Below are 26,783 nucleotides of genomic sequence, written 5' to 3'. Positions count from 1 at the left end.
ATGACGTTTTCCATCTCTGCAAGTTTGTCTGTTGTATTTGCAGAGAAGAGAGAACAATGCCTGCCATGCAAAAAAAAAACCTCCAACCAACCAACCCAAAACCCACTGAGAAAAATGTTCATTGCTATTGATTTACTTTGTTGAATATCATGGGATATTTAGTTCCATAGCAGGGAAGCTCTACAAAATGAATCTGCAATCCTGAGGAAAAAATGGGTGGTTTTTATCCACTAGTACAATTCTGAAATGCAATAAATAAGAGTTGTGAGGGTTTAGAAGTTCAGTGCAGTGTGCAAACTGCGGTCCTATTTAAACTGCATCTGCCATTAGAGCAATGCTGTCTTGTGAAAAAATTACCTTCCCATTAGAGGACAAAGCTGCTCTGTAATTAAGATAATGATTTTTTCTATACTTGTCTTTTATCTTATTTTTCTAGCCAGTTTTTTTCCTTTTCAACTATTAAGTTTTTGAAATTAAACATGTTGGGAAATCTTTTACAAGGTGCTAATAAGAAAAACAGAGCAACTGCTGGCTGCTGAAATGAGTCAGCTGAGGGGTGGTTTTGCTTAACTTAGCCCAGTGGGAACAGATAATAATCTTGTGAATAAGAAAGACTCCATGTTTGAAAGGCCGTGGTCTCCAGTTTTAATGAAGAGGCTGTGCTGGAGACCTTTTCTGAACCAGTGTCTTACCAGATGCAAATCACAAAGGCATTGGGCTAAGCACCACAGCTATGGCTGCATCACTTTTATCTCTGCACGGTGGGTAGGGTATGTTGGAGGAAAATCTGATACTGTAAGTACAGCTTCACATGGCTGCTCTTCCCTCCTGCCCCTTGTAACCAAGAGGGAGCTGGGAAGTCGTCTTGTATTTTCTGTCAAGGTCAGTAATGACCTGGAGCTCATGTTGTACGAGCACTAGGAGACAGGGACCTCTCTCAGTGCAAAAACTTCACGCTTGCTTCAGTATGAATTGCTCCTCTAAACCATGGTAGCCTAATTAAGAGCTCTTTGTACCTTAACATACTTGATAGCTCCTGAGGTGAGGTGGGGACTTCACACCTCATTTGCTGTTTGTAGTATTTCAGCGGGGCGGGATGGTGAGGGGGGCAGTCCTGCACAGGTTAAGAAGTGCTGTTGTAAGTAATTACAAGAGGAAAAATAGCTTTGCTGCTTGACTGCCATGTGCGGTATTGCATGCTCCATAAAGATGATGGAATATGCCTGCTACCTTGCTCTAACAGGGCCCCAGGAGTGTGTCTGGTGGTCTCGATGCCCGCACTGAGATCTCATATCATACCAGAGCAAAAAGCACTAGTGAGAGAAATGTTCGTCTCTCTTTGCACAGCATCTGCACATGAGAAAGTGTTGCAACATGTGCTCCTTGTGATCAGCTTGCATCCTTTTTGAGGTGCTGCTGTTCCCCAAACCTGCTGGCACTCCGCCAGGATATTGCTGCAATAGAGCGACATACAAGGGAGAATCAGATGTAAGTCATGAATATAGTCGTGTCTAAAATGCAGTTATATAAGGGAAAATTCCACAGGGATTCAGTGATGGGCGGGGCTTGTCCTGGTGGTTAGAGATGGACTGTGTGGACCTTTACCACCACTGTTTATAATGTAGCAAGAAAGGTAAAATTGCCCAAACCTAGGTCTATTTTTGCAAATTGCTGAGATGCTGATGTTATTTAGCTGCTTTGGAAAATGTTACCTGACATTCTCAGTTTGGGAGATAATGTACTGATGTTATAAACTATGTGTCAGTATGAAAAGAAATTAAATTCATTACATTTTAAGGCCCCATGACTAACAAGCTTTCTGCCATTTTTACATGTCTCGGTAGAGCACACAAGCACCTGTCTCTCCAGTGCCACTTACCAAGTAACTCGGTTTTTTGTCGGACTGTCATAAAAGTCCTCATACATGATTGAGAGAGAAAGCAGAGACTGTAAAATCAGCCAGGTTACTTTCCTTAGCTAGTTACCCATGTTGTCACCGGTCCCTCTCCAGCCAAATGAGGTCAATCAGCTTGATGACCCTATCCCCTCTGCTAAACCTTTAGTTGCGGAGAGCAGCTCCAGCAAGACACAACAGGTCAAAATCTGCCTGACGAGAAATTAGGCACTAAATGCCTGTGGGCCCCAGTTAGGGAGAGACTGCCAGCACCGTGCCCCCTCAGTGCGCCGACCCTCCCAGCCTGGAGACATCTCCCTGCAGCTAAGGGGGACGGTGCCGCAGGTCCCCCCCCATCCACCACTGGGATTTCCTTCTCGTGTTGTAGGTGGCCTCGGTTAAATGTCCTGCTTCAGCCGCCCAGATATCTTTACCAGCCCAATCACCTCCCGTTGGCTGCACTGGCACCTGCCAGGTATTTACAGTCTCTGCTCATGTCCCATCTCTGCCTCTTTTTCCTAAACGTACGATTGCTTGTGTCAGCCTCTGCTCATAACCCTTTGTCCTCTAATCATTCCTGGCTTTGCGTGTGACCTGTTTTGCCTCCTTTTTAATCTGAGATCTATAAAGCAGAAGTCAAGTAATATTATGAAGTAAATGGGCGTGTATTGCATCCCCTCGTTTGCAGGCTGAAGGGAAATAGTGAAGGTCTACAAGCACTGCAGACCCCAAAATGGTGAATCAGAGCCCCCCCTAAAAATGGATATTAGCTTTTCCAAAGGGATATCTTTAAAGGAAAGGAAATGCATCTTTCATTTTCCTTTCTGGTTTTTAAGCCACACTGTGGTGGCTCTCCCCCATAGCAAGGCAGACCGCAAGCAATGAACAGCTAATGCAATGTGAACCTGAAATTTTCACTGGCCTTTATCAGCATGTATTTTAGGGAAAAGGCTCTTACGAGTGTTGGAAATGCTGCTGATGAGGAAGATCAGCATGTCAAAGGAGCATGGAGGTTTCTCCATGCATTTTCTGGACATAAGACTTCAAGCAACCCCGTGAACTTAAATCTCTCCCTTGCAAGTAGAGCCCTCCTTCCCTTTACTTCAAAATCTGAGCAGGTAAACAAGGCTGAAGTATCCCAGAAGCCACTGTAATGTGGTCACTTGCCCAGTAAAGTCTCTTCCTAGCCCCAGGGTCGTGCACAGGGCTGGGAAGACAGGTAATAGTGCCAAATGCAAACCAGGTTCATGTCCTCTGAACAAAAATTACCGAAGAGAAACCTGAAAATATAGTGTTTCCAAAAATTATTCTAAAATTAAATGTGAATATCTTTTTCTACTGAAACCCCCCATCAGCTGGTGAGTCTTCACATAGGATTTATTCTTTGCTTTCTATACTTAAGAAAAAGAAACAAAAAGCAAGCAATAACTCTGAACTTCATTCTTAACTCCAAGGGGTTTCACTTGAAACCTAGTCAAACTCAAAGTTTGCACTAAAAATAAGTTTAAAAAATCCATAGTGTATCATGTTAAATATTAATTCAATTTGCAAATATGTGCACAGTCTTAAGTAGCTCATCTATCAGGAAAAGAAGTAAAACCTGACTTCTCTTGTAGATGTGAACAAGAACCAACTGTTTTGTCAGTATTAGTGCTCTAAAGTAAAATGGGTGTAAGAAGAGAATTTTTAAGTATAACTACCTTTTTGCCCACAAAAGCTTTCTGTGCTGGGCTGCCTGGCCTGGCTTTCCCCTTTGCCAACAGTCACATTAAAACAAAATAACTTCCCACCTCTGTCACACTAGTTGCTGCCTTGCTGTGCTGACTTCTGTTTCTAGCAAGGGGGAAATCTCTGCTGCCCTATTCTACAGCTGGTTCCATTTTCTTTGACGCCATTCACCTGTAATTGGAATTACACCATAAAAAGACACAGCTTGGGCAACAGGTGTTGGTTTATTCCCACAGTGCAGGTATGGCCCTGTGCTCAATGTCTTGTTGGTTGGGATCTCCATGGCTGCAGTGCTCTGCTCATCCTAAGAGATGGGAATGGAAAGTAAGTGTCAGGAGGCAGGGGGTTTGCTCTGACTTCTGAAAAGTAGTCAGTGCTGCTGCCAGCCCTCTGTAATCTTTCTAACCAGTATAAAGAGCTTTTCTTGAGCAGGCAGCATGGATGAGCTTTGCCTTTTTGCATCCGTGCCCTCCCTGTGCCAGAGAGGGTGATGAGTGGCAGGCTCTGGTCCAACAGCAATATAGCTGAAGGTGGTCCTCTCCAACAGAGAAATGCTGTGCCGAGTATTTAATTCCAGTTTTTGGAAGAGATGGCCGGAAAGCAAAAATTCTGATTCAGAGGGAGGAAAAATAAGAAGAAACCTAAATTTTTGTATCATCTGTTTTTTCCAGGGGCGTACAGCTCTCCTTAATGCAGGCAGGTTCCTATATCTGATTTTCCTGCACCCTGCAGTAGCTTCCTAAACTAGAGATTTAATTGCATGGACAGCAGTCTCTTATCACTCTCTGACATGACTTCTCTTCCTGGTAATCCCAGTTATAAAGGAGATCTGGCTTCCAGTCCTTGCTTTGAATGGGGCAAACAGGGAAGGACCCCATTTTGCCTATGTTCTGTGTGTATCTTTCTCTCTGAGAAATTTGGCCACAATATCCAATTTGACCTGAAGCCCAAACAAAAAGGGAGGATTGGAAGGGGAAAAAAAATCTTCTTAGTTTATAATTGAATTCAGAATTAGAAACTAGTCTATACAAAAAAAAAAAAAACCTCATTGGAATCTGCTCAGCCCTAAATGTTCATATAGCAATCTCCATGGAAAGCTCTCTCTAGCATCACTATCTCCACAGTCAATCACAGCCATTACTGAATGTTTCTGGAGCCTTGTTTTTTAGCTTTTTTTTTTTTTTAAACCAGTTCTCAGAGGTTGGGTACATCATTATTAAAAGAAGGTATTTACAGAACTCTAGCAAATCTATTTTCCCTCCGTGCTGGCTAGAAAAATATTCAAGGGAAACTTTAGCCAGATGCTTGGTGATTAGTAAAATCCTAATTAAAACTGTTTTGTATAGTTGATCATAGTTCTGTGAATCTTAGAGCAGCATGAGTGCACTGCAAAGAGCCCCTGGTCCTACTTTTTGCCAAGCATGAGAGGAATGAATCTGAGATTATGTTAAGTTTTTTAGCTATTTAACCCCAGCTGCAGGAATGTCTATCTGATGTACTGCTATACATATCCTTGATCTCTCTCTTCAGTCAAGTCCTCCCAGGGAGACAAGTCCCCCTGGAGCTTGTCTCTAGGTATTTGCGAGGTCTGACCCAAATTAGGTGAAGAAATCGTGGTAAAGGACAGCACGTTATGCAAGGTGTGAATGGTGCAGAGCTTCAAGATGTCGAGTGGTGCTAGAAAGGGCCGGGAAATGTGACAGCTTTGCTGGGAATGTAGAGAAGAATCTTAGTCCCTTCCTCCATCACCCCCTTATGTCCCTGGCCGCTGGTGCTGCTCTGATCCCTCCAGAACTAGGGCTGTGGTACTGCCTGGCTGCCGTGAGAGCCATGTCCCCTCCAGCTCCCCTGCAGCCCATCACCTTGGGGTTCCGCTCAGGGCCAAGCCTGCCTGGAGCTCAGCCCTGCCGGTAACCCTGGGGCTGTGCCCGTGCCTGGGAAACGCCTACGACCAGCAAGAGAGAGGCTGCGCTGCAGCACAAGCCTTCAAAAGCTGTCATTGATGTAGAGGCTGAGCAACAGTCAGCCAACTGCTCGCTCAGGAAGTCACGGCTTATACACTTTCACATCTTTGGCCTTTTCCACCTGTCATGTAGCCTGCCAAACTGCTCTTTTTCCTTGCCTTCTCTTTGCCCCTCCCCTTCTCTTAGGAAAACAAATAAATATACTCACTGCGAAAGGGAAGAGAGAGAGTAGGGGCTGGGTGCAGCCACTGCTTCCACCGCTCACCTGAGGTTTGATCCTGCCGTGCCTGCTTTGTGGTCTCTGCCTCAGCTTTCTCCTCTGTAAAAGCAGAGTGGTAATACTTGCTGCTAATGAAAATACTTTTAAGATTAGGCACTTTTAGAAAATTAACATAGCGCATTCCTGAAACTTGTCTGAAGTTATGACAACTTGCTTATAGAAATTCTCCGGTGGGAGAGATGAGACAAATATTTTGAAAGGCTTACAAGTTAATGTGATGATAAATGCCAGGATCTTATTTTTCAGACTGTTCTGTTTTACCTTCTCTCCATTCCCTACCTGGGGGCTGCGTTACAGCTCTACTTCTAGCAGTTGCAGGCAGCTGCTGGTTGCAGGGGAGAACTCCTGTGGCATTATTTATGGCAGCTCTCAGCAAGAGGACAGTGATTTACTGTGCGTCATCTTCTGCAGCTGTGAATTTGCAGCATGGCAACAGGGCCATTCGGTGGAATCCTAATTTTCAGTCTGACACAGAGGTAAAGAAAGGTGAACTAGCTGGGTAAAAATAAGAACCTGTTTATATCCTCCTTTGCCCTCCCACAAATAAACTTTTACTTTCTAGAATTGGGAAATTAAGGTTAGGAATATCCTGCCATTCACAATCCCATCTCTCCTGCCAGACAGCTTTTCAAGAGAAGTTGTGATAGTCTTGATTCTTCCTCTCAACTCTGGACTTTTTTTTTTTTTTTTAAATATATAGCTCCCTTTCTCTTATGTCTCTCCTCCAAACTCTACTGTTGACTGCAGCGGATCTTGCTAGGGAGACTCTCTGATGAGACCTAGTTGTCACAAAACCTGCGCCATGCTCTGAGCTGAGCAACGTGCAGCAGCAGGAGCCTTCGTCTGGCTCTTGGATCTGCCTCTGCCAGCAGTGAGAAGGAGCTCACTTCTCTGCACTGTCAAAAACAAGCTGCAGAATTTGACCTCGTGCCCTTGATCTTGGAAAAGATATGCACAGCTCATCTGAGCAGGCTCACTGGCTTAGCCAAATTGAATCTCAATGCCAAGTTGCTTGGTTTTGACCTACGCTATGAAATTGTTCAATTCCCTACAAAGCCATTGGTATTCTGCGGAGGGCGGTTGATAGAATAGCACCTGGGAGCGCCTTGTGTTTTATTTCTGGGGTTATCTCTTTCAGCCACAGTTTATCTGGCATAAGGCACAGGAAAATGATGGGATATGTTTTGTAACGTTACACGGCAAACCCGGCATTGCTTTCTGTCAGTAGTAGCGAACCAGGGCATGGTGTGGCGCAGTGTCATGAGGGTACAAGCAAGCCCAGCCTGGCAGCCCCTGTGGGAAGCTGCTCCATGGGCTGTACCTACTGGAGAGGGAGGAAAGGGAGAAGGACGGAAGGGTTTACTTAGTGCTCCCAAGGATCCTCCTCTGAGATTTGGATGGTAGAAATTGCGTAACTGCAAGTGGGATTAATCATTTTATAAAAGAAGTGACAGTAGGTGCAATAACAGAGGGTGCGCCCATTATCCAGTCTGGCTGACTATGAAAGATTTTTGCTTCAAGACATCTCCTGTAGTTGCAGTTTTGGTCGGTCAAGCTGTAAAACACTTTTAGGATACAAATGATGCGTGCCGTCATTGCTATGCAAGCTTATGTTTCGTATGTCTCCTATTCCCCTGAGCTGAAGGCAATATAGTCTTCAGGTCAGTTATCAATAGAGCGGTGACAGAGGGGAAAAACCCACACCTCTAAAAAAACAGAAAACCCCCAACCATCGAGAAACAACTAGGGGCTCTAAGACTGAAAAACTAAGTACTAAAATTGTGTTGCTTCCTTTTAAGAATAGAATGTAACAGAACTATTTGGTTGAAGATATGCAGTGAAAGAAGGCAGAATCCCTCATCAAAGTCACTAAATTTTGTCTCAATGCCAAATGCTTTAAAATAATTCTGGAGTTTAAAAAAACATCAGATTGTACTATTGCTCTGTCAGGAAGATTTTTTTTTTTTTAATGTTCAATTTAAAAATGAAGCTTGAGATTACTCCTTGAAACTTTTCCTGTTTACATTGTTTCTAACATGCTTCTGTATGTTTGCTTTTGAATGTAATCATTGGACACTCCAATATGAAATATTAGAAATACAGGGCATAAGAAGGATATGTTGCTGCCAGTGGCGAGAAGTTAATCTTACTCTACTTACTCTTACTCACTTACTGGAAAAGTCTCAGTTCTGACCTGGATGCAAAGAAAAGCAGTTATTTCCTCCTGCTTTTGCCTGGGCTGAAATTTCTGACAGAAGACTTAGGTGTGCTAGTGGCTTTGCTGCCTGCATATTTTGCCTTACAAACTTGTTTTGCACAGATTAGACATCCCTCAACTTTGTGTGAATAATATGGGCCTAGATTTGAGGGGAAAAAAAGGTATGAAGTTAAAAGAAAAGCTTCAGATCCTCCTGCCAATTCCTTCTGCTCTGCTTCCTCCAGCAGCAAAAGTAATGGTAGGTCTGGATTGTGCTGCCTTGTTCCAAAGCGCTAAAACCCAGAGGCCAAAAAAAATACCATTACACACGTGAACAGGTTCAGCCCTTGTTTATTGCAATGCAGAAGGGACCAGAGGACCTGATTAGGCAAAGTTTGGGAGACAGGAATACAGCTAAGCTAGCTGGCTGCAGCTCTTGAGAAACAGCAGCATTGCCAGGGAGATGCCTTTATTAAGAGAATAAACACTCGGTCCTCCTGCAGATTGTTATCCGGATTGAATGGCACTCCAAGGCACTTCTCCGTAATATGGAAATCTCACGTAGTGTGATCCTGTGAGTAAACACCATGCTGCTTAAAGCCCTGATTCCTATCATGCAAAGTAGACTGCAGCCCCTCAGGACACACACTGCAGTGGAAGGTGGGCAATAAACCATCAATCATTAACTTTTGTAACCCCCGGCAGCTCACAGGGTTTCTGTGTCAGGCTGCTTCACCTCTCTGATTTGCCGGTAGTCCTGCAAGGGCACTAAAAGATGCTCTGTCTTCAAAACCTGCCGGTAAGCTCTCCTGTCGGCAGAAAACCTACATACACAGGGTCAGCAGTCTGCACGCTGATGCGTTATTGAAGGTAATCACTAAGTCTGGCGAAGAGCGACTAGCCCAGTTCCTAGCTTATCTCCCTACGCGAAAGGCAGCAGCAATGCATCGCATCGGGTAGGGCTGCGCACAGATTGAGCGTAGCACAGCAGTCAGGCAGCTTCCCTGCTTGCAAAGCTGTACTACTCTATCTTTCATCATTTCCTTCTGCACCTAGGGGAGGTGAAAAGATCTGAATGCTCATCAAGGTAGAGAAATTGATGATCTCATGTGTCTTTGAGGAGAGCTTACCTGATGCGCCTTGGAAGGTGAAGAAGGCAGAGCTAGCCCCAGAGCAGTCCAAGGTGCCCTAAGCAATATTTCCAGGGGCAGTCATCTCAGGCAGAGCTGTTTGTAACTTGGGTCAGGCGTCTGTCAGAAGTGTGGTTTGACACATGTTTAGCCTAAACAGCAGCACTAGCGTTTCTCAAACTGCAAGATTTAGTGTAAGAAATCTTAGTATTTTTCTTTAAGGATGGCAGAGTTGTGGCAATTCCTTAGGCTTCCCCAGATAGCCACTATACTGCTGTGTGTATTTGAAGAGTATTCATTAGCATGATTTGAGAAAGGCTTTAAAGAAAGAACGTATTTTGAGGGTGTTTCTAGAAATGGTTCTTCTGTGAAATGCTTTTGCTTGGGAGAACAAATCAAAGTAATGAATTAAATTTTGAAGCACTAATATGTCATATGGGGTACCTTAAATGTTTTTACTTTCAGTGTCCAAAGGATTGTTTAGAGAGGGGTCTCCTCAGTATCACATTAATCTGTAAGGCTGGTTAGTGCAGTGCTTATGTTCAGAAGTACTGGTTTCAACCCCCAATAGGTTTAAAACCCTGGGTGGGAGTGGACCTGGGAAGCTTTCACTATTGTAACCAAGTATCCAGGAAATAAAAGCCTTTGAGATATTTTTAAATGTCAAATTTCAGACACAAAGCATATTACTGTGATTTGATCTTCAGACTCTGTATTTATCTGTCTAGCTTCTCCTATCAACAGCTCTGTTCACCTTGGAGATAGCTTTAGACTATCAATTTAGGTTCTTTATAATCCAAATGATGATATTTAAATCGAGCTATGTAAATCATTCATTTAAACACTATCTAAAAGAAAATTTTAAAGGTTTTGGGTTTATTTTTTAAGGGCTTAAAAAAGCACTGGACAAACAGTTTAAAAACCGGAGCAAATCATAAGCTATATATTTTGTCATCTTTGCTTATGTAAATAGCAAATAAATATCAAATATGCAAGTGCCACCTAGATCTCTTACTTTAAAAATGAACTGTTCTAGACTGTCAGTCAACAGGACTTAATGTGACTGATGTGTCTCCTTTTTCTCAAAATGTGGATGTAGGTAGTTTGTATAAGAATGAGGCTTTGCACTGCCTGAAGCATGACTGCAAGCAAAGGTGATCATTTCCAGATTCTTACACTAAAATGAAAGATCTTTTCCTGCACCCAATAACCCAAATATCACAGTGTGCTTAAGGATGATGCTGACATTTTCAAAGACCACCCAAGGTGTTCCCTTTCTGACTGCAGATATGCTCTCAGTCTCTGTGGGACTTACTGCCTTTCCTTTTCAGCTCTCTTGCATCTTCTTGGCTTGCTTTCATTCTGCCTGTTATCAATTAATTGGAGCCCAACTTTCATATTAGCAAAGACCGTATTGTCATAGCTGTAATGAGTGCTTGACTTTTAAAGGTAGTATAAACAGATATAATATATAAAAATTAAAGTTCACCGGTCACCACAACTCTTAAGATTAATCATGTTAGTAATTTGATTTCTTATGTAATTGCTTCTTAGTTGAAGATGAGGCTTGCATATTCATTCAGTGCTAGGTCAGGTTCAGTGAACTCCTTATTTATTTATCCTTCTCATAGTACATCAGCAGATGGTCTAAGCAGATTAGATAAAGTTATTCCTTAGGATCTAATTTTAAAAAAAAATAATTATTTTTTCCTTAAAGAAAAAGACAATTTAATATTTCATTTTGGTGCTTTCTTAATGAAAACTTTTGGTGTTTAATTTATCACTTTGTATTAAAAAAAAATCTGAGAATGAACTAGGTTAAATAGTAAGTGACCCAAATAAGTATCCGCTTGCATCTCACTCTTGGAAAAAACCCAATAACAAAGTCAAACTAAAGTACTTTTTTCCATTGTTTGCTTTCTCCTGCTAAGTAGGAGAGCAGTTCTTTACGTGGCTTGTTAACAACAGGTCTTCTCAGGCAGGGGGCAGTTAACAAGTGACACTGAAGGAAATTTTCAGTCAGGTGAGATTTTGGGGAGAAAACATCTCCCCAAGCTTTCTATTTTTGGCTAATCCAGGTATCCTGTACTGATGTAGAAAAATGCCACTTTTGTCACAGGCTACCAGAAGGGTTGGGTTCCCAAGTGTGCTCTGTGTTGGTCTCTGCTGCCTGTAAGTTCATGATGAAACTCCTGCTGACTTTGGACATTGAGAATTCCTGATTTTTTGTGAAATCATCAGTTAGTTCAGTATTATTGCAGTGGGACCTGCAACTCAAATCCTCAAGTTGTGTGTATGTAATCATAATGTCTCCTTGTATAGTCAAAATGTCATTTATGACTGCCTCCAGTGTTGCACAAGCAACAGTATGGAGAAAGTGTAATTTTAGCAAGGAGCGCTATCTCCATTCCATGGCAATCATGTGCAACGTCACAGTTGATCTTTCGATCCCAGAGATGAGGTTGGAAGCAGGGCAGTTAGCAAGACAGCCTTTCACGGTGCAAACCGAGGAGGGGGGAGATGCAGAGCTGTCCCGGTTGCGGGGATCGAGCGCATCAAAGTCTGCTTTGTTCTTCTGCAGACTCCATGAGCTGTCCCTGCCTTCCCGGGCATGGACTTGCTTTTGGTTTATGGTAATGAAAGCAAAAGGAAAATTAGACCCCAGGCATTCACGTGGCCGTGAAGTACTGAATTTTTTTATAAAGCTTGGTAACTGTCATTTTTCAAGTAATTTTCTAAACCAGGACTGGAATGCAGGTATTGCACAGCAACCAATGTACCTTGAAAGTGCATTTCTTTGTTTTAATAAGGTTGGCAGCGTACCATGACTCACCATAATGAATTAATTTGGTGTTTACCATAACAGCACTGAGCTTAATGAACTCATGATATTTATGCAACTGTCTGTAGATGTTCTCTTGTCATTTGGGATTTGTAAATAGGCACTAATTCTTTTGTTGTTGCTTTCTCCTGAGCGGGAAATATCTGCACGGTGAAAGGCCAGTTAAGCTTACCTCAACTTTTTCTATATTAAAAGTAAGCAGAAGATCTTAAATAACTTGATTTTGTCTTTATCTAGCTTTCTGAATTGTTAGTTCTCAGCAAAACTATGCAACTTGAATAAAACTATTATAGAGCCATCGTTTTAAAATTCCACCACAGTTGTATAATAAATATAGTTAATATCTCATTTCTTATTACTGCAGATGCCATTTTATTTAAGTTTAGCCTTCTGTATTTGAGAGAGAGTCTCCATGTAAGTTTAACAGATTTAAGTAAAAAGAAGTTCACTAATTTGAACAAGTGATACTAATTTATGGGATCCAAGTAATGAGTGCTGCATCTTCTGAAGTTAATGGTTTATTGCTGAGCAAAACAGAAGGTCAGCTGCTTTCTCTCTTTTAATATTGTTTGCTATGCAAATCCGTAATGCTGAACAGCTGGTTTGCTTTACTACTGCTTCTTCTATCATATCAGGAAGGTGAGATGCTTATCCTCATTTCTGTGCACTGACTTCCTAGCAAAAGCAGCGTGATGCCGAGCACTGCTGAAGGGCAGATCGGAAGGCAACTACCTGCCCGTGGTCATGGGGCACAAGTTAGTTGGGTTTCAATCTGCTTGGAGTCCCTGCCAGAAAACAGGCTTTGCAGCTGGACCCAAGGGCACTCACACACTGCTGGGTTAAGTGGTGGGAACGGATGGAGAGGGAGCACGGCTTCATCTAATCTGGCAGCCCAAGCTGCATTTGGCTGGCGTGAAAAATTTCCTCTCATGGAGCCCATGATTGGCAGCTCATTAAAGTGCTGTCTTAAAAAAAAACCACACACGCAGAGAAAAACAGTAAACAGTTTCTTCAAAACCAGCATTTTTGTTTACAGATATCAAGACCTGTAGTCACAGGAAGGAATGGAATAGCTATGATCTCTCTGCCTCCAGGTTCTTTGCTCATCTTGCAAGCTCTCCTAGCATCATCTCAGTCCGCTTGGGAGCCAACACTGGCACTGCTCCCCTCTTTCTTTCACCTTGGGACAGCTGCTTCTGCCCTTCACCTTCCCATGCCTCCTTCACCTTCCCATGCCTCCTTCACCTTCCCATGCCTCCTTCACCTTCCCATGCCTCCTTCACCTCTGGGCTGTATTTTTCAATAATGTGATGCCCCTTTTAATTCTAGGCTTAGGTCTAGGGATGGCTAACTGGGTAATACAGCTGATGCTGGGGAAACATCCATTTCTGGATGAACACCTTCCCACCCACTCTCTAAACACTTCTGAGTTTTATTTCTGACCATTCTCTATCTCTTTATTCTGTGTGTTTGAGCAAGACAAAATTGCTCAGGAATATTCCCCTCCTGTAGGTAAAGACAGATATGTCCTTCACTCTCCTCAGCAGCTTCATAATAGTCCACGGCTGTAATATGATGCAAACATGATTTGTTGGGCAGCTGGGGAATAACAATATTTGTTGGCACTGGGGATAACATCAAAGTCAAGGCTTTGAGCATCAATGTGCATCTCCCGCAATGCCCCAAGGATAAGGTCAAAATAATGAAAACTCATCAGGTCTCAGTGAGACAGTGAGGTGCCACTGCCAGGGTAGGAGGTGAAAAGGACACCCGAGAGCCTCCTACTTGCCTGTCTTCATCCTTATTCCCTGTTTCCCTCCCCATGGCTGGGACTGCCTCTTCCTCAGGCAGAAGGCAGTAAGCCGGGCTGGGCAGCGGCCATCGCGCTCTGGCATGGAAGCCCTGAGCCAGCCTCGCAGGTGGCACCTGCAAAAGCTGCTCTGCCACTGAGAGGAGGACCTACTTTGCCAAAACCTAAAGCCCACTCAGGGAGATGCAACAGGAGTTGGCATCACTCCAGTTATTGCCATGAATAAGAAAGATTTAGGCAGTCGCTTCACTGAAAAAAACAAAAACCCTCCTTGTGGGTTCCTACCTGTCTACTTTGATAACTGAAGGATGGTCACAAATCAGCTTAGTTCTCTATCTTGTTTTATGAGAGGAGAACCAAATTCTATGAAGACTTGGCACCAGATTTTTATTAGAAGAGCTCTGGTGTGGAGCTTTTCCCCAAGGAGTTTGACTCTGGGCTACCCACTGGAGAAGTTACTTGAGCTCTTTTAACCACCTGGCCCCATCTGCAGGCACCAAGTGCTCCCAAACACGACCTGTGCGAGCTACCCAGGTACTCCTCGGAGCCGGCACAAGGGCTGGGACTCTGGCTTGAGCCGCCAGTGTTCAGCCCAGTGAGGTACACAAACAGTTGTTTGGGTTTTTGGATTTTTTTTTTAATTTATTTACTTTTCCTCCCCCTTTCAACAATGGGCATTCATTGCATGGCTCTGCGTACCTCGTCTCTGCAGCAGCCTGATCCTGAAGACTAGAGCCAGAGTAGTCCCTCATGATCTACTCTCCCTTGTCAGTGCCAATGGTGAAGTTATCTCTCTGGATAACACATTCCTGGTGCAGGAAGCTGATATTCAGTAACCTTTGGCATCTCAGACCATGCATTGGTGTTTCTGATCTCATTGTAAATGGTCCATCACGTCTCTTGCTCGCTACTGATAACTCAGAAAGAATGAAACAAGATCAAAAAAAGTTTCGTCACAGATGTCTCAATTTTGTAGCATTTGTGACACCTTGCTATCATAATAAAGTTGGGTTTTTTTCATCTGCGGGTATTTTGCAGGAGTAATTACATTTCACTGCCGGCAGCAAAGTATGTAGTTACTGAGTTGAATCCGGCCTATTCCCATTGATTCAGTAGGATTTGTTCACATCACAGTCAGATTTGGAAACCACAGGCAGTTTAGTTTTCTGTGCTCATATCCACTAGACGTCACTCGGCACTATGAATTCAGGGCCAAATTAGTTAAAGTGCATGCAGACATTTTCTTTTGTGCAGCCTAATAACTTTACGTCATTGCTTTGAAAAATGTTACTGTAACAGTTTGCCTGCTAGAGAAAAATATATTAAGACCCGCACTCTATCCATAAGCAAGTTTTAAAGGTCATGTTTTTCAGACATATCAGATTATTTCAATACACAGGCGTCTTTTGTAAGCTTTTTAAGACTATGGTATTTCAAAACAGCAGGAACTCATGCACCCTACTTATTACTTTCCACCACTCTTACTACTGGCTTATGTGTTGCAATGCCACTCCATGCCAATACGGCAGGGTCAAAGGAGCAAAGACTGTCGAGGGCAAGTTCAGTTGTGAAGATCTGGGAATTGTGAGAAGAGGCACTTGCTGGAATTATAGCATTTAGTGCATCATTATCATTCAGAGCATTTAGTTAATGCATTATTATTTTAGTCATTTATTAAATTTGAAAATCAAATATCAAACTGATTGTAGTGTCTGCCACCCAACAGGAATCTGATTAGATTGCGTAAGGGCACCCACCCGGAGCTGCGGCAAAAGCACGCATTTTTATGGAAAGAGTGCCATCGTGTGGGAACCTCCTGCAGCACGCAAGGGTAGCGGTGCCTGCACGCTTGCAAGAAACCTCCCTGCCGCATGTTGTTTTTCATGGAATATCAATACAAGTAGCACGATTGTCATTTCTGAAAGTGTGCTACAAAAATAGGAAGTTTCATAACTAGGAACAGGTTGGTAGTGTTAAATCTTCTTAATACGTTAACTATTGTTTTGGTTCCACAAAGGGGTGAATTCAGAAACAAAGTGTTTGCTAAGTCTAACAGAAGCAGGATCCCCCTTTTTCTGTGTACGAAGTTAATATAGTTAGATATTCATGCTCTTAAGTTTCTCTTGATATGTATTTTATCTCTCAATGTTTGTTTTCAGTTGCGATTTTACAAGGCTTCATTATAAGCTTGCCATTTCCCAAGCTTTTCCATGTAATGATACAATTACTATCCCTGGTTTCTGCTTCTATTTTTATGTTTTCCTTTAAATAATTGAACTTATGTTACATCCATAAAGAAAATTGCCGATAATTACCAGGAGTACAATTAGGAATAAATCTCTGTTAAGGAACAAGTCAAAGTTCAGTGTCTTTATGCAAATGCCTATTGTTGAAAAGATGTCTTGTGTAATCAGAAATTATACTGACAAGTGACGAATCATTTAATTAATGAGAATAGAGCAATCATGTGGATGTTTCGTTTTATTACTGACTGAATAAAAGAGAGAAAATAGCCCTGCTCAGGGATTAGAGCTGCTACTGGAAGAAATAAGCCCCACAATGTTGTTCTGTTACTGCCTTGTGTAGATAGTACAGTAATTCCTAAATATAAAAACACATATGCCAAATGTTTGGATTGTGCATTGAAAATTAATCTTCTGTTACTCCACAAGAACTTGTACAAAAGGGTTCTGTTTGTGCTGACTCTCTGCTGCTCCCGCTAACCTGACAGGCTGCAATATTTGGGCCAAAATACTCACCTAAGTCCTAATGTAGGATGCTAGGGCAGCGAGAAGCAGAATTACAGTGAGTTATGTCTGTAAGCACTGTATGCAGTGACAGGGAGTAGCGTATGGACTATGTTTACAGTCACAGAGGAGCATTTATGGTGGGAAAGGACCTCTGGAGGTCTCCAGCCCAGCTCTCTGCTTGAAGCAGGTCCAGTTAGGCCTTGCCCAGTGAGCCCTTGAATATCGACACGGATGGAGATGCCGCAAATTGTCTGTTCCAGTTTGACTTCTTCCATTTCCATTTTACCTAGTTGGAATTGCTCATGTTCCACTTTGTCCCAGTTGCATCTCTTCCTGTCACTGGGTCTGGCGCCAGCTTCTCTACACGCTCCCAATAGGCAGCTGTAGGCAGCAATGACAGCAATCCTGCCTATGGTCCCCACGCCTTCAAAGCTACTCTGAACATGGATGTTTCATAACAGCTATTCTGTCCCTTGCAACAGAATGGAGAGTCCTCCTGTCCTTGACTTATCCCGGTCCCCTCAGGAAGCTTCGGGATGGGGCTTCCCTAAGTTGGCATTGGGTTTGGGGCAATTCAAAGTATAGCTTAGGAAACTCTGACCTTGTTCACAATTCTCCAGGGCTGGACCTTCAGCAATGTACTGGCAGCAGGCATTGCACAGAATTTGTCCCACTTATTAACACAAAGCTATGCAAACAAGGGGATTCTTGCGTCTCCAAAGCCATGTGTATCACCTGCAGTCTGTTCCTCAAGGACACTGTTCCCTTTGGGACAGCACAGAGGTGGACAAGCAGGTCCCCTCTGAACAGGTTGGGAACTCAGCCATGGGATGTACTTCTAGGTAGGAAGCAGAAACTCACTCCAGAGCTGTGCTGGGAGTTAAGCCGCTGTTGGCTGCGTGAAGTCTCCCATTCCTGGTAGGACCACAGCATAAGCATACGTTCATTTGGGTGTGCCATAGAAAAATTAGTGGCTTCATTGACACGCCTACCTGTTCGAGTGGCATTAGAGATCAAATGATCTCTGTATAGAGCACTTGCCCTGTGTTTCCGAGGTGCACTCAAACTCCTTTTCATAACACTGTGTTTTTCTGAGGTCAAGGTGGACCACTGCATTGAGCTGTTATGGTAGCCCTGAGTCAGCGGGACAGCTTTTCTTCCTCCTTTGATGCAGTACAGTCTCTGGTAGCAACATCCCAGACCTCTGCTGGTTTGTGTGCACTTGGATTTTTTGCATGCTGTGTCAAATGATTGCACAAGTAATTGTTTGCCTTCGAACACTGAAATGAAAAACAAATTTATTACGTGAAGGAAAACATTCCCCTGTTTTATTATTTTTAAGTGTAATTGTTGAATTTTTTATTTTGGGTAACCAGATGCACCCAGCTGCTAGTCTAGTAGCTTCTGGATGTTTTTTAAAAAACCCACTCTCCTAAGGAATAAATTAGCTAAATATGAAAATCTTCTTCCAAACAAAATTCTCATTCCTCGAACTATTCATCCCAACAGGAGGTCTAGCTAAACACGTTGGTCTTGCAAACTGCCCAGTAAATCTTTGGCAGTGGGCTGGGTACGTAGGTGCAAGGACGAGTGAATTCCGCAACAAAGAACCTTCCTATGGAAATCGCTTACCAGCAGGTCACACGCCCACTGAGCGAGAGTAGTTTAGGTCCTCACTGACTGCAACTCATATGGTTCTGCTCTTTCTCCAAAGCAGCAAGTAACCTGATAAAGATCACTTTACAATAAGGTAACATGTATCTTGTGGTACATCTGAACTGTATTTTCCTTTTTTTTTTTTTTTTTCATTGAAATGTCTCTTTTCCAGCAATTAAAATGCAAAATATATATTGTCAAATACCTAATGCACTACCAAAGTCAATTGACATAGTCTGTAGCAAAATATAGTTAAGAAAATACGGTATATTAAGTAAAGCATTTTTATTAAGGGCACTAAAAGAAGGAGAGAGAGACTTGTATGTGCTTTCCTGTATCTAGAGTGGAGCATAGATATCCACATGCTCTGTCTTACAGGCAACCCCATATTCTGGCTTTCTTTTCTGGCTAAATCAGTCCATCTGGATTCATCAGCTGCTTGGCTTTCCGAGACACGCGAAAAGGTTGCGAGTAGTCGGATTACATGCTGGTGCTCTCAGGTGCCACCTCCACCGCTCCACTGTAACCCCTGACTCTCTGCTTTCTCCTCAAGGATTTTGGAGCTCCAGCAGAATGGTGACATGGACATACTGAAGCATAAGTGGTGGCCGAAGAACGGTCAATGTGATCTTTATTCATCTGTGGATACCAAACAGAAAGGAGGTGCCCTGGACATAAAAAGTTTTGCAGGTGTTTTCTGCATCCTCGCTGCTGGGATTGTCCTATCCTGTTTCATTGCAATGTTGGAAACGTGGTGGAATAAAAGGAAAGGCTCCCGGGTTCCATCAAAAGAGGTATTAGACCCTCCATTTCTCCTGGGGAATTTTCATGCACCCTAAAGATTGCTGCCTTGACTTTATAGCATTAGAGAGGGTGGGGAATCAAATTCAGAGCAATTTCCTTAGCTTCCTGATTTGTTAAGGTAAATATTGTTCTTCAAAAATCTCTTTATTCTTTCTAGAAAAGTTTGAATGAAAAAAAATGTATGTTGGTGATGTATAAATATGCAACTATTCTGAGTAAAACACAACTGTTACTTGTAGAATAGTACATTATTAATACATCAATATTTAGTTCATTATTCCCATTGGTAAGAGCTAATTCTCACCAGTAAGTTCAAAGGTTTCTTGGCGGCTTCTTGCAAAATATATCTCCTAAGCTCAGTGGCTGAGTCTTTCAAAATAGATTTGCAAAGTTTAGCCCTTTAATCAGCAGTTAGCTTCTTAAATAAGCTCATCCCCATTTTCAGAAATGTTAACCTCTTGAGACTTCCATGAACTTCAGTTCTCATTATTTAATCTGAAGTCCAGGGAAGCAAGAGCACATTAGATTTTTCAGATTCAGGCCAGATTTATTTCTGAAATCTAGTACAGATTTGTTTCAGAAAATCTTGGATGGAGACCATGGGGAGATATGTTATTTTACACCAGATGAGTTTCCTTCTACACCTGCATGCATAATGCTTTTCTTCCCATGGCAATCTACCTGTCCCTTTACCAGCCATCTGAGCCTCATGTGGTCTTACAACAAATTTCTTACCTTCATTATTAAGTCTTTAGCTCTACAAAATACTAGAAAAACATTAGGGGAAAAAAGGTATTAATATGTACTTGGCAGCAATGCCCAAAGCTGAACCTAAATATGAACTTTAATGTAGCACTATTAATTACAGCTTTTCTATCTGTGTAGTTTAGACACATCTGTGTAGCTTGTGGGGTATTGCTGTTAATTGGTGTGCAGTGGTCTCACCTTCTCTGCAGTTTCTCCATTGTGTTTATTCCTGCTAATCTAGTGCTGTATAATCAGGCAGGATTAATTACACTACCTGATTAGACAGCATTGGCACTGATGTTGGAATACGTTTAGTCTTTTCTTGCCTGTTTTAATTCCCAAGCTTTTTTTTTGTTCAAGATCTGGATCAGACTATTATTAAGAGGGAAAGAAAAAAAAAAAAAAAAAGAAACTCTAGTCTTTAAATTGGGTTTCTCAGGAATGGAAACCATATAGTTTCAACTGGTAAATTATTTTAAAAATCTAAAATTTACTTGATTGTTGTATACCCAAACTTTCAGAACTTCATACTTCATATTTACCTGATGCAAAACATAAAAATAAATAACAAAGGAAAAGAAAAAAACCAACACGGATATTTTATATAACTATAAAGTTTCCTATTTCAATTTTCAAATGCAGAGAAATTCAAGTGTCTATTTTCCACAAATGGTATAATTTGGCCTCCTTGATCTCTGTTACGTGTCATTAGCTTAGCATTTAAAATTGCATCTCAACGCTAAATTGAAAAGCTTGGCTCAAAACTGAGTTTGACGTGGACGTATGTGCTGAATGTCCCCACTATCCTGGATGTGGGGGTCATTCAGCAAAGAAATACATCTTAACTAACTTTCTTAAAATTCATTTTAGCTTCCATGAAATCCATTGGCTCTTCCAGGCCACTAGTCCAGAATCGGGGGTCAGATTGGGCCAGTTTGTGGTCAGCAAGCCAACCCTTTTTCCTGGTGGCTGCCAACTTGTGCTCCAGAATGCAAGCATTTATACTGAAAAAAATTGTCTTATGGTTGCGAAGATAACTTTTCGGTCGCGTACCAGAAGTAATCCATTCAATGATGTCTGCCTGAGTCTGCAGACAGCCTTAAACAGTAGCTCTGACAGAAGTATGAACCGCCCCAGTAATCTCAATGGGATGTTGACTCTGAAGCCTGATGATAATTTAAATGTGAAAACTGCTGAATATTTCACTACTGATCACACAAGAGAGAAGAGGAAAGATCATATTATGGAGATATGCACAATCTTACTGTGAGTGGGTCTCATTTTGGTGTATCGATTGGGTGGAGATCGGGTTGTGGGCTAAGCATGGGAGAATATCACCGCTTATATATTTTCACTGGTCTGACCCTAGCCCCAAATGCATCTCTGTAAGAGAAGAAAGAGGAATATTTTGAGTAACTTAGAGGCTCAGAAGTGATGAAATTCCAATCTTTTCTTGATTGGCATTTTAAATTACAAAGTGTTTGTGTGTTTTTTCAAAATTAAAAACAAACAAACAAAACCCCAAAAAGAAAACAAAAACCAAAACTCAACCAACAAAAAAAAAAAAAGGAAAAATACTTAGGACTGTCCCTCAGAGACATAGTCATGACTTGCACACGCTAACAGAGCCTCTGTATATTTCTTTAGCTTCTGATGTGGCCCCAGTTCTCCTGCATCCGTATGCAGCTCCAAAGTTTTTAGGAGAGAGCGTTTGGTGAATGCGTTTGGTTTTGGTGTCACCTGTGTGGTTGTTATGTGCATCCATGTCTATGTCCACATGTGAATAAACTCTAGACAGAAAGCTAAGTCCGAGAAATGAGCACTGCATTTTTTCCTTCCCGTGATGAGCTCAAACCAAAGCCTCTGTGGTCAGCGATTGTCCAGCCCCTGGGAGATCCCGGTTCCCTGCCCCTTTTCCCCCCGTTCATCTCCCTGTCCCTGCCCTCCGAAGGTACAATCCCAGAGGGGAGCTGGCATCTCAGTCTCCTTCCAGTCAGGCTCTGTGTTCGGCGTGGTACCAGTGCAAATATTTGGTGATCCATTTTGCTAAGTAGAGGAACTCCTGCAGTTTGTTCTAGATGTGGACTTTTTCAGAGTGGTTGACTTCATTCCTATACAAAGGAGGGATCTCAAGCCCGTTCGGTATACTAGGAGTTTTGCCATTGATTCAGGGAGCTCTGGATCAAGCCAGTCATTGAATTGCAGTAATCAAGGCTGGAAGTCATCAGTGCACATCTGTCGGCTGCCTAATTATCCTCTGTGAGGTCCTAGAGTGTGAGCTATTTCTAGTGGCCTGGAAGAGCCAGTAGATTTCACAGAGATTAAGGTAAATTTTAAGGTTAGTTGAAATCGATTTTTGTTCTGAATGAGCTGCGCTACCTAGACTGAGGAAATACCCCTGTGCGTGTATACTTTAATGCTGCTTTGAATTAAGTTTTGCAGTTCAGTAGAAATACGTATGTACAATACAGGTGATTTATTGTGTCACCCAGGACTATCTCCTCTTTTTTAACTTCTGTGCATTTAAAACCTGTTTAACTGAGTTCTCTGGGAGGAGAGATTTAAGGAGGAAAAGGGACAGAGGTAAGAGGAGGGATGACATATTATAATATTTACCCCAGGCCACCGTCTCTTCTTCTAACCCACAAGAGCATAATTCCATCAGAATCGATGGAATTGCTTCTTTGTGGGTGAGGAGAGAATTAATCCCTCTGTTGGCATCCTAATTTAAAATTGCCTGGTGTGCTCCTTTCTGTGCGATGTCAGTGAGTCACCAGTGCTTGGATTTTTGTCTGGAAGTTCAGCTTTTCTATGCCACAATTTATATTACAAAGGCAAAAAGCGACCTGAGATGTTTTTAGCCCTTCCTTAAGCCCTGAGAAGATGAACACTGACAAAGACAGCAACGTCAATCCCTTAGAGCCTCCCATGCTGACATCCGAATTTAGTCCTTGCTGCAGAGTTGAAGAACTAGCATCATCCCAGGTGTTTGAGATTATGCTTTGCTTTCATGACACAACGTTTACTGTTACTCAGCTGTTGCTTGTCCAACCCACCTAGCTCCAAGCCTGGCTTTTCCTGATGGAAACCGACCGGTAGCACTTGGAGTTTTGTTGTTAAGGTTCAGGGTTTGAAGGTAGCTGTGGTGTAAGGGTCTGCCTCCGTTTGGCTTAGCCCACCCAGCTTCAGGCGGTGGAGGTGTTTGCTGGTGACGTTCAGAGATGCTGTCAGCCAACAGCCAGCTGTAGTTAATTGTGCGTCATGCTTCCCGAGCAGTTCTGATCGCACCGTGAAGCTTCAACCCAGTACAAATGGCAGTGGTGAATGGTGCTTCTTGTTTTTCTCATTCCCCAGGACGACAAGGAGATTGACCTGGAGCACCTCCACAGGCGCGTGAACAGCCTCTGCACAGATGACGACAGTCCCCATAAACAGTTCTCCACCTCGTCGATTGACTTGACCCCGCTGGACATTGACACTTTACCCACACGTCAGGCACTGGAGCAAATCAGTGACTTCAGAAACACTCACATCACCACAACCACCTTCATACCAGAACAGATCCAGACTCTGAGCCGCACGCTGTCTGCTAAAGCCGCTTCGGGTTTCTCCTTCGGCAGCGTGCCCGAGCACCGAACTGGCCCTTTCAGGCACAGGGCGCCCAACGGTGGCTTTTTCAGAAGCCCCATCAAAACAATGTCATCTATCCCTTACCAACCGACTCCTACTCTGGGGCTGAATATCGGTAGTGACCCAGACCGAGGCACCTCCATCTGAGCATCAGACCAAGTTCTCTCACTGTTTCTTTTTTAGGACTCCCCTTGCAAGGAGCAGCTGTAATATTGTGGGACTAACATGGATGTAACCTTTTTTCTTTTCCTTATTTTTGTTGTTGAGGGTGTTTTTAATTTGTTTCGGGGTTATTTTCTGTTGGGGTTTTTTTTTCTTTTTTTTTTTTAATTTTATTTAAGAATGAGGATTATTAGTAGCAACTCTTCTTCCTTCTCTTCTCTGCTTTCTCAGTCTGGTCTCCTCTGTCTCCCCTTATTCTCTTTACTACTTGAATCATTTATTCTTTCGTTTATCATCATGTTAAGTTTTGGTTACTTCAGGCTTTTCATATACTTTAAATATAGGAAACGTGCAGCGATTAATGCGTAAGAAAACCCCTGAGGATTACTTTACAGAAGGGCATTCGCTCCTCCTCCTCCACCGCCTTTTTTTACTATAATTGCAATAACTTAAGTCCTTTTCATGTATTCTGCTGCATCCAGTCAGCGCTCCACTGCTGTGTGTCCTTTTAACTGTGGACCAAAGGCAAACCCTGCAGTTTAAAAAAAAAAAAAAATTTTACAAAAAAAAAAGGCAAAAAGAAAAAAAAAGGAAAAAAAAAGAAAGCAAAACAAATTAAGTCAAAAGACCATTCAGGCCCCATAATACAAGAATGCAATTTTGTAGGATTACAAAAAGCCATTACTATGCCAGTAAAGACTACAGTTAAATCTACTTTTGCACTGCAACAGTGCATATGACCTTTATGTGATTGTACAGTGTTAAAAGTTTTTCTTATGTACAGTAAACTGTATCATATGGCAGAAGCCTCTGTTGTGTTAAATAAATTAGTATCTCATACATATATATATATACATATATACACACAGGTATGTATATATATATACATGTATATATAGCTATAAAATGGCAGCCGTTGCTATTGCAATTCATTTAATAAAGCTTTAGTAAAAATGTGTTGTATACAGGAAAGATGTACAGTGCAGGGGGTCTTTTCACGTAGAAAAGACAGGTTGCTTTAATGTTATTCTGACTTGCATCGTTTGCCAACAGAGCATATTTTATACTTTTTTATTAGAACATCCAGGGCAATTTAACATTTGTACCTAGATGTAACTCCTTTGGTTAGGTTTTGCATTGGCTATTGAGCATTCTATAAGGCTAACCTTGATAATTTTACTTTTAATTAATTAGACAAATGGAACTCTCTCTTAGGTATACCACATTCATGAACAACTAATATAGCTCTAGAGAAGTTTAAACATAGATCAAAGGTTAATAAATTATTTTCCAAATCAGTACAGTTGATCAATACAATAATGGTGTTAGTGGAGAGAAAAAAAAAAAAAAAGCCCTCGAGAAATACAGATGTGGCCTTAATTATAATCACATATTGTTCTAAGGAAAAAAAATAGTGAACAGGCGCTCATTTTAACCCTTTATATGTTAAGTTAGATTTAGAGGAGCTATGTATTTTTTACATTAGTGCCAACTGTATAGAACAAGAGAAAGAACAGCAGTGAGAGCAAAACAAGTGCCCACTTTGGCACTAGCTTTTTAAAGTAACACTGTTACCTGTTAGAAACGTAGGAAGAGCTTTCAATTTGTAATCCTTAAAACTAAAAATGCAGTTAAGTAGAAAGCAAGCAGTTTATCCTGTGAGATTTTTGGTTTGGTTTTGTTTTTAATGCAACCATACACTTATTTTAACCTAACTCATTCTCTGGCTAGGATTAATAGGAATCAGCCTATGTGATTTGCTTTAGGATAAATTAAAAGGTATATTCTTCAGATCTATTCTATTTTGATGCTAATTCTGTTCTGGGGGAGCATCTTGTACTGTCACTGTTTTTTGTACTAAATCTTCAAATATTGTCTACTGTGTAAGGCAGAACAAATTCTTATCGTGCAAAAGGCCATTTTGTTTCCAGGGTAGCAAGTGTCTAAAAGCATGCACAACTTGCTTCCCCCTTGTAACATTCATGAACTCATCCACACTTCTGAGTAAAAGATGGGGAAAAAAAAAAAAAAAAGAAAATTTCTTTCCAACAAGCTATGTAGGGACATACCAGATGTTGCAGTGATTTTAGCTATTAAAAAAAAACCTGTTAACCATGTACGATATTTAAAATAGGCCTATTTTGATGTGTTGCCTATTATACAGATACACAAAACACTTTTTGGAGGCCTCAGTTACAAGTGGCAGAGCTTTCTGTGTATAATTTGTCTAAATAATTTGTCTAATAAAATTGTTTTCTAAACTTGCGTTTCCTCCTGTTTAATTGCTGAGCGCTGTGGGATTTTTTGGTCTGTGGCAAGGCGTGCACTCGTGAATGTTTTTGCCACACCGTTACGGAAGGGGATTCAGCCCGTGGAGATGGGACGAGCTTGCCAGGCTGCCGTGAGTCAGCTCAGTGTAGAGCATCCATGGAAATCACCGAGATTTACCATGCGTATCAATGTCAGGCTTAGATTTCAGAAAATTTATATGGACAGCATTTCAGAGAATGATTTTAGAGTTCATTGGCACTGACCTGTAAGAGACACAATTTGTAGAAATACTGCATCCCACCTCCATCCTTTTTAGTGTAATCTAGGAATTTTTTTGGAGCGTGGTCATTATTTTTATAGAATCGCATTCAGCTGTCTTTATGCGCACAGAAGTTAATTTGCTCTGATACTGGATGTACACTGCCTTTAGATCTGACAAAAAGTTGCAGTGTGAGAGAATTTAGCTCGTATTTCATTATGGCCTTCTCACTCGTTAAGTTTCATTAACATGTTAAACTTAACAGCCTAGTTATTAGTAAGTCATGCGGGATGTACTGCGATAATGTCAGTCATGATGATTTAACTTGCAGCATCCAAAGTTTGTCTGCTGGCTTTTTACATACGGTACATTTAATTCACGGAATAATATTTTTGACCTCTTACAATTTTCTATTGAGCTTAGCAGGCATTCAGGGGATTTCATTTTATAGTTTCAAATATACATTGGAAGGAGTCCTCAATTCATTGCTACCTTAAAAAAATCCTGAATCCAGATAACATAAAAATCTAAAGGATGTTAGATTACTGAAAGTCACTTGAGGTTAAAATTTAAAGATGCCTATACACTAATGCCAATAGGCTTGTACGTCAGTGGGCGCTAAATGCCTAGCAACAGGGTGCTGGAAGCTTTTATAGTCA

General features: G+C 41.8%; 1 protein-coding gene across 3 annotated transcripts in view; it reads left to right on the top strand.

Annotated features, from left to right (window-relative positions):
* Positions 1 to 25,792, top strand: part of GRID2 (glutamate ionotropic receptor delta type subunit 2) — a 742,195-nt gene extending 716,403 nt beyond the window's left edge. The window contains exons 15-17 of one of the 3 annotated variants that reach the window (XR_012835284.1): positions 18,805 to 19,045; positions 20,673 to 21,068; positions 23,157 to 25,792. Coding sequence is in view for 2 of the 3 variants with exons in the window: in XM_075751604.1 (XP_075607719.1) it covers positions 18,805 to 19,045; positions 23,157 to 23,579 (664 nt within the window). In the remaining variant the exon portion in view is untranslated. Of the gene's footprint in view, positions 1 to 18,804; positions 19,046 to 20,672; positions 21,740 to 23,156 lie in introns of those variants that run through there. The other 2 variants (XM_075751604.1, XM_075751605.1) reach the window with 2 other exon arrangements.
* The last annotated feature ends 991 nt before the right edge of the window (positions 25,793 to 26,783 follow it).

This window comes from Balearica regulorum, chromosome 4 (genome assembly GCF_011004875.1).
Source record: "Balearica regulorum gibbericeps isolate bBalReg1 chromosome 4, bBalReg1.pri, whole genome shotgun sequence".
Classification (NCBI taxonomy): Eukaryota; Metazoa; Chordata; class Aves; order Gruiformes; family Gruidae; genus Balearica; species Balearica regulorum.
The sequence above is the reverse complement of the archived record's forward strand: the minus strand, read 5'-3'. Positions and strand labels throughout refer to the sequence as shown.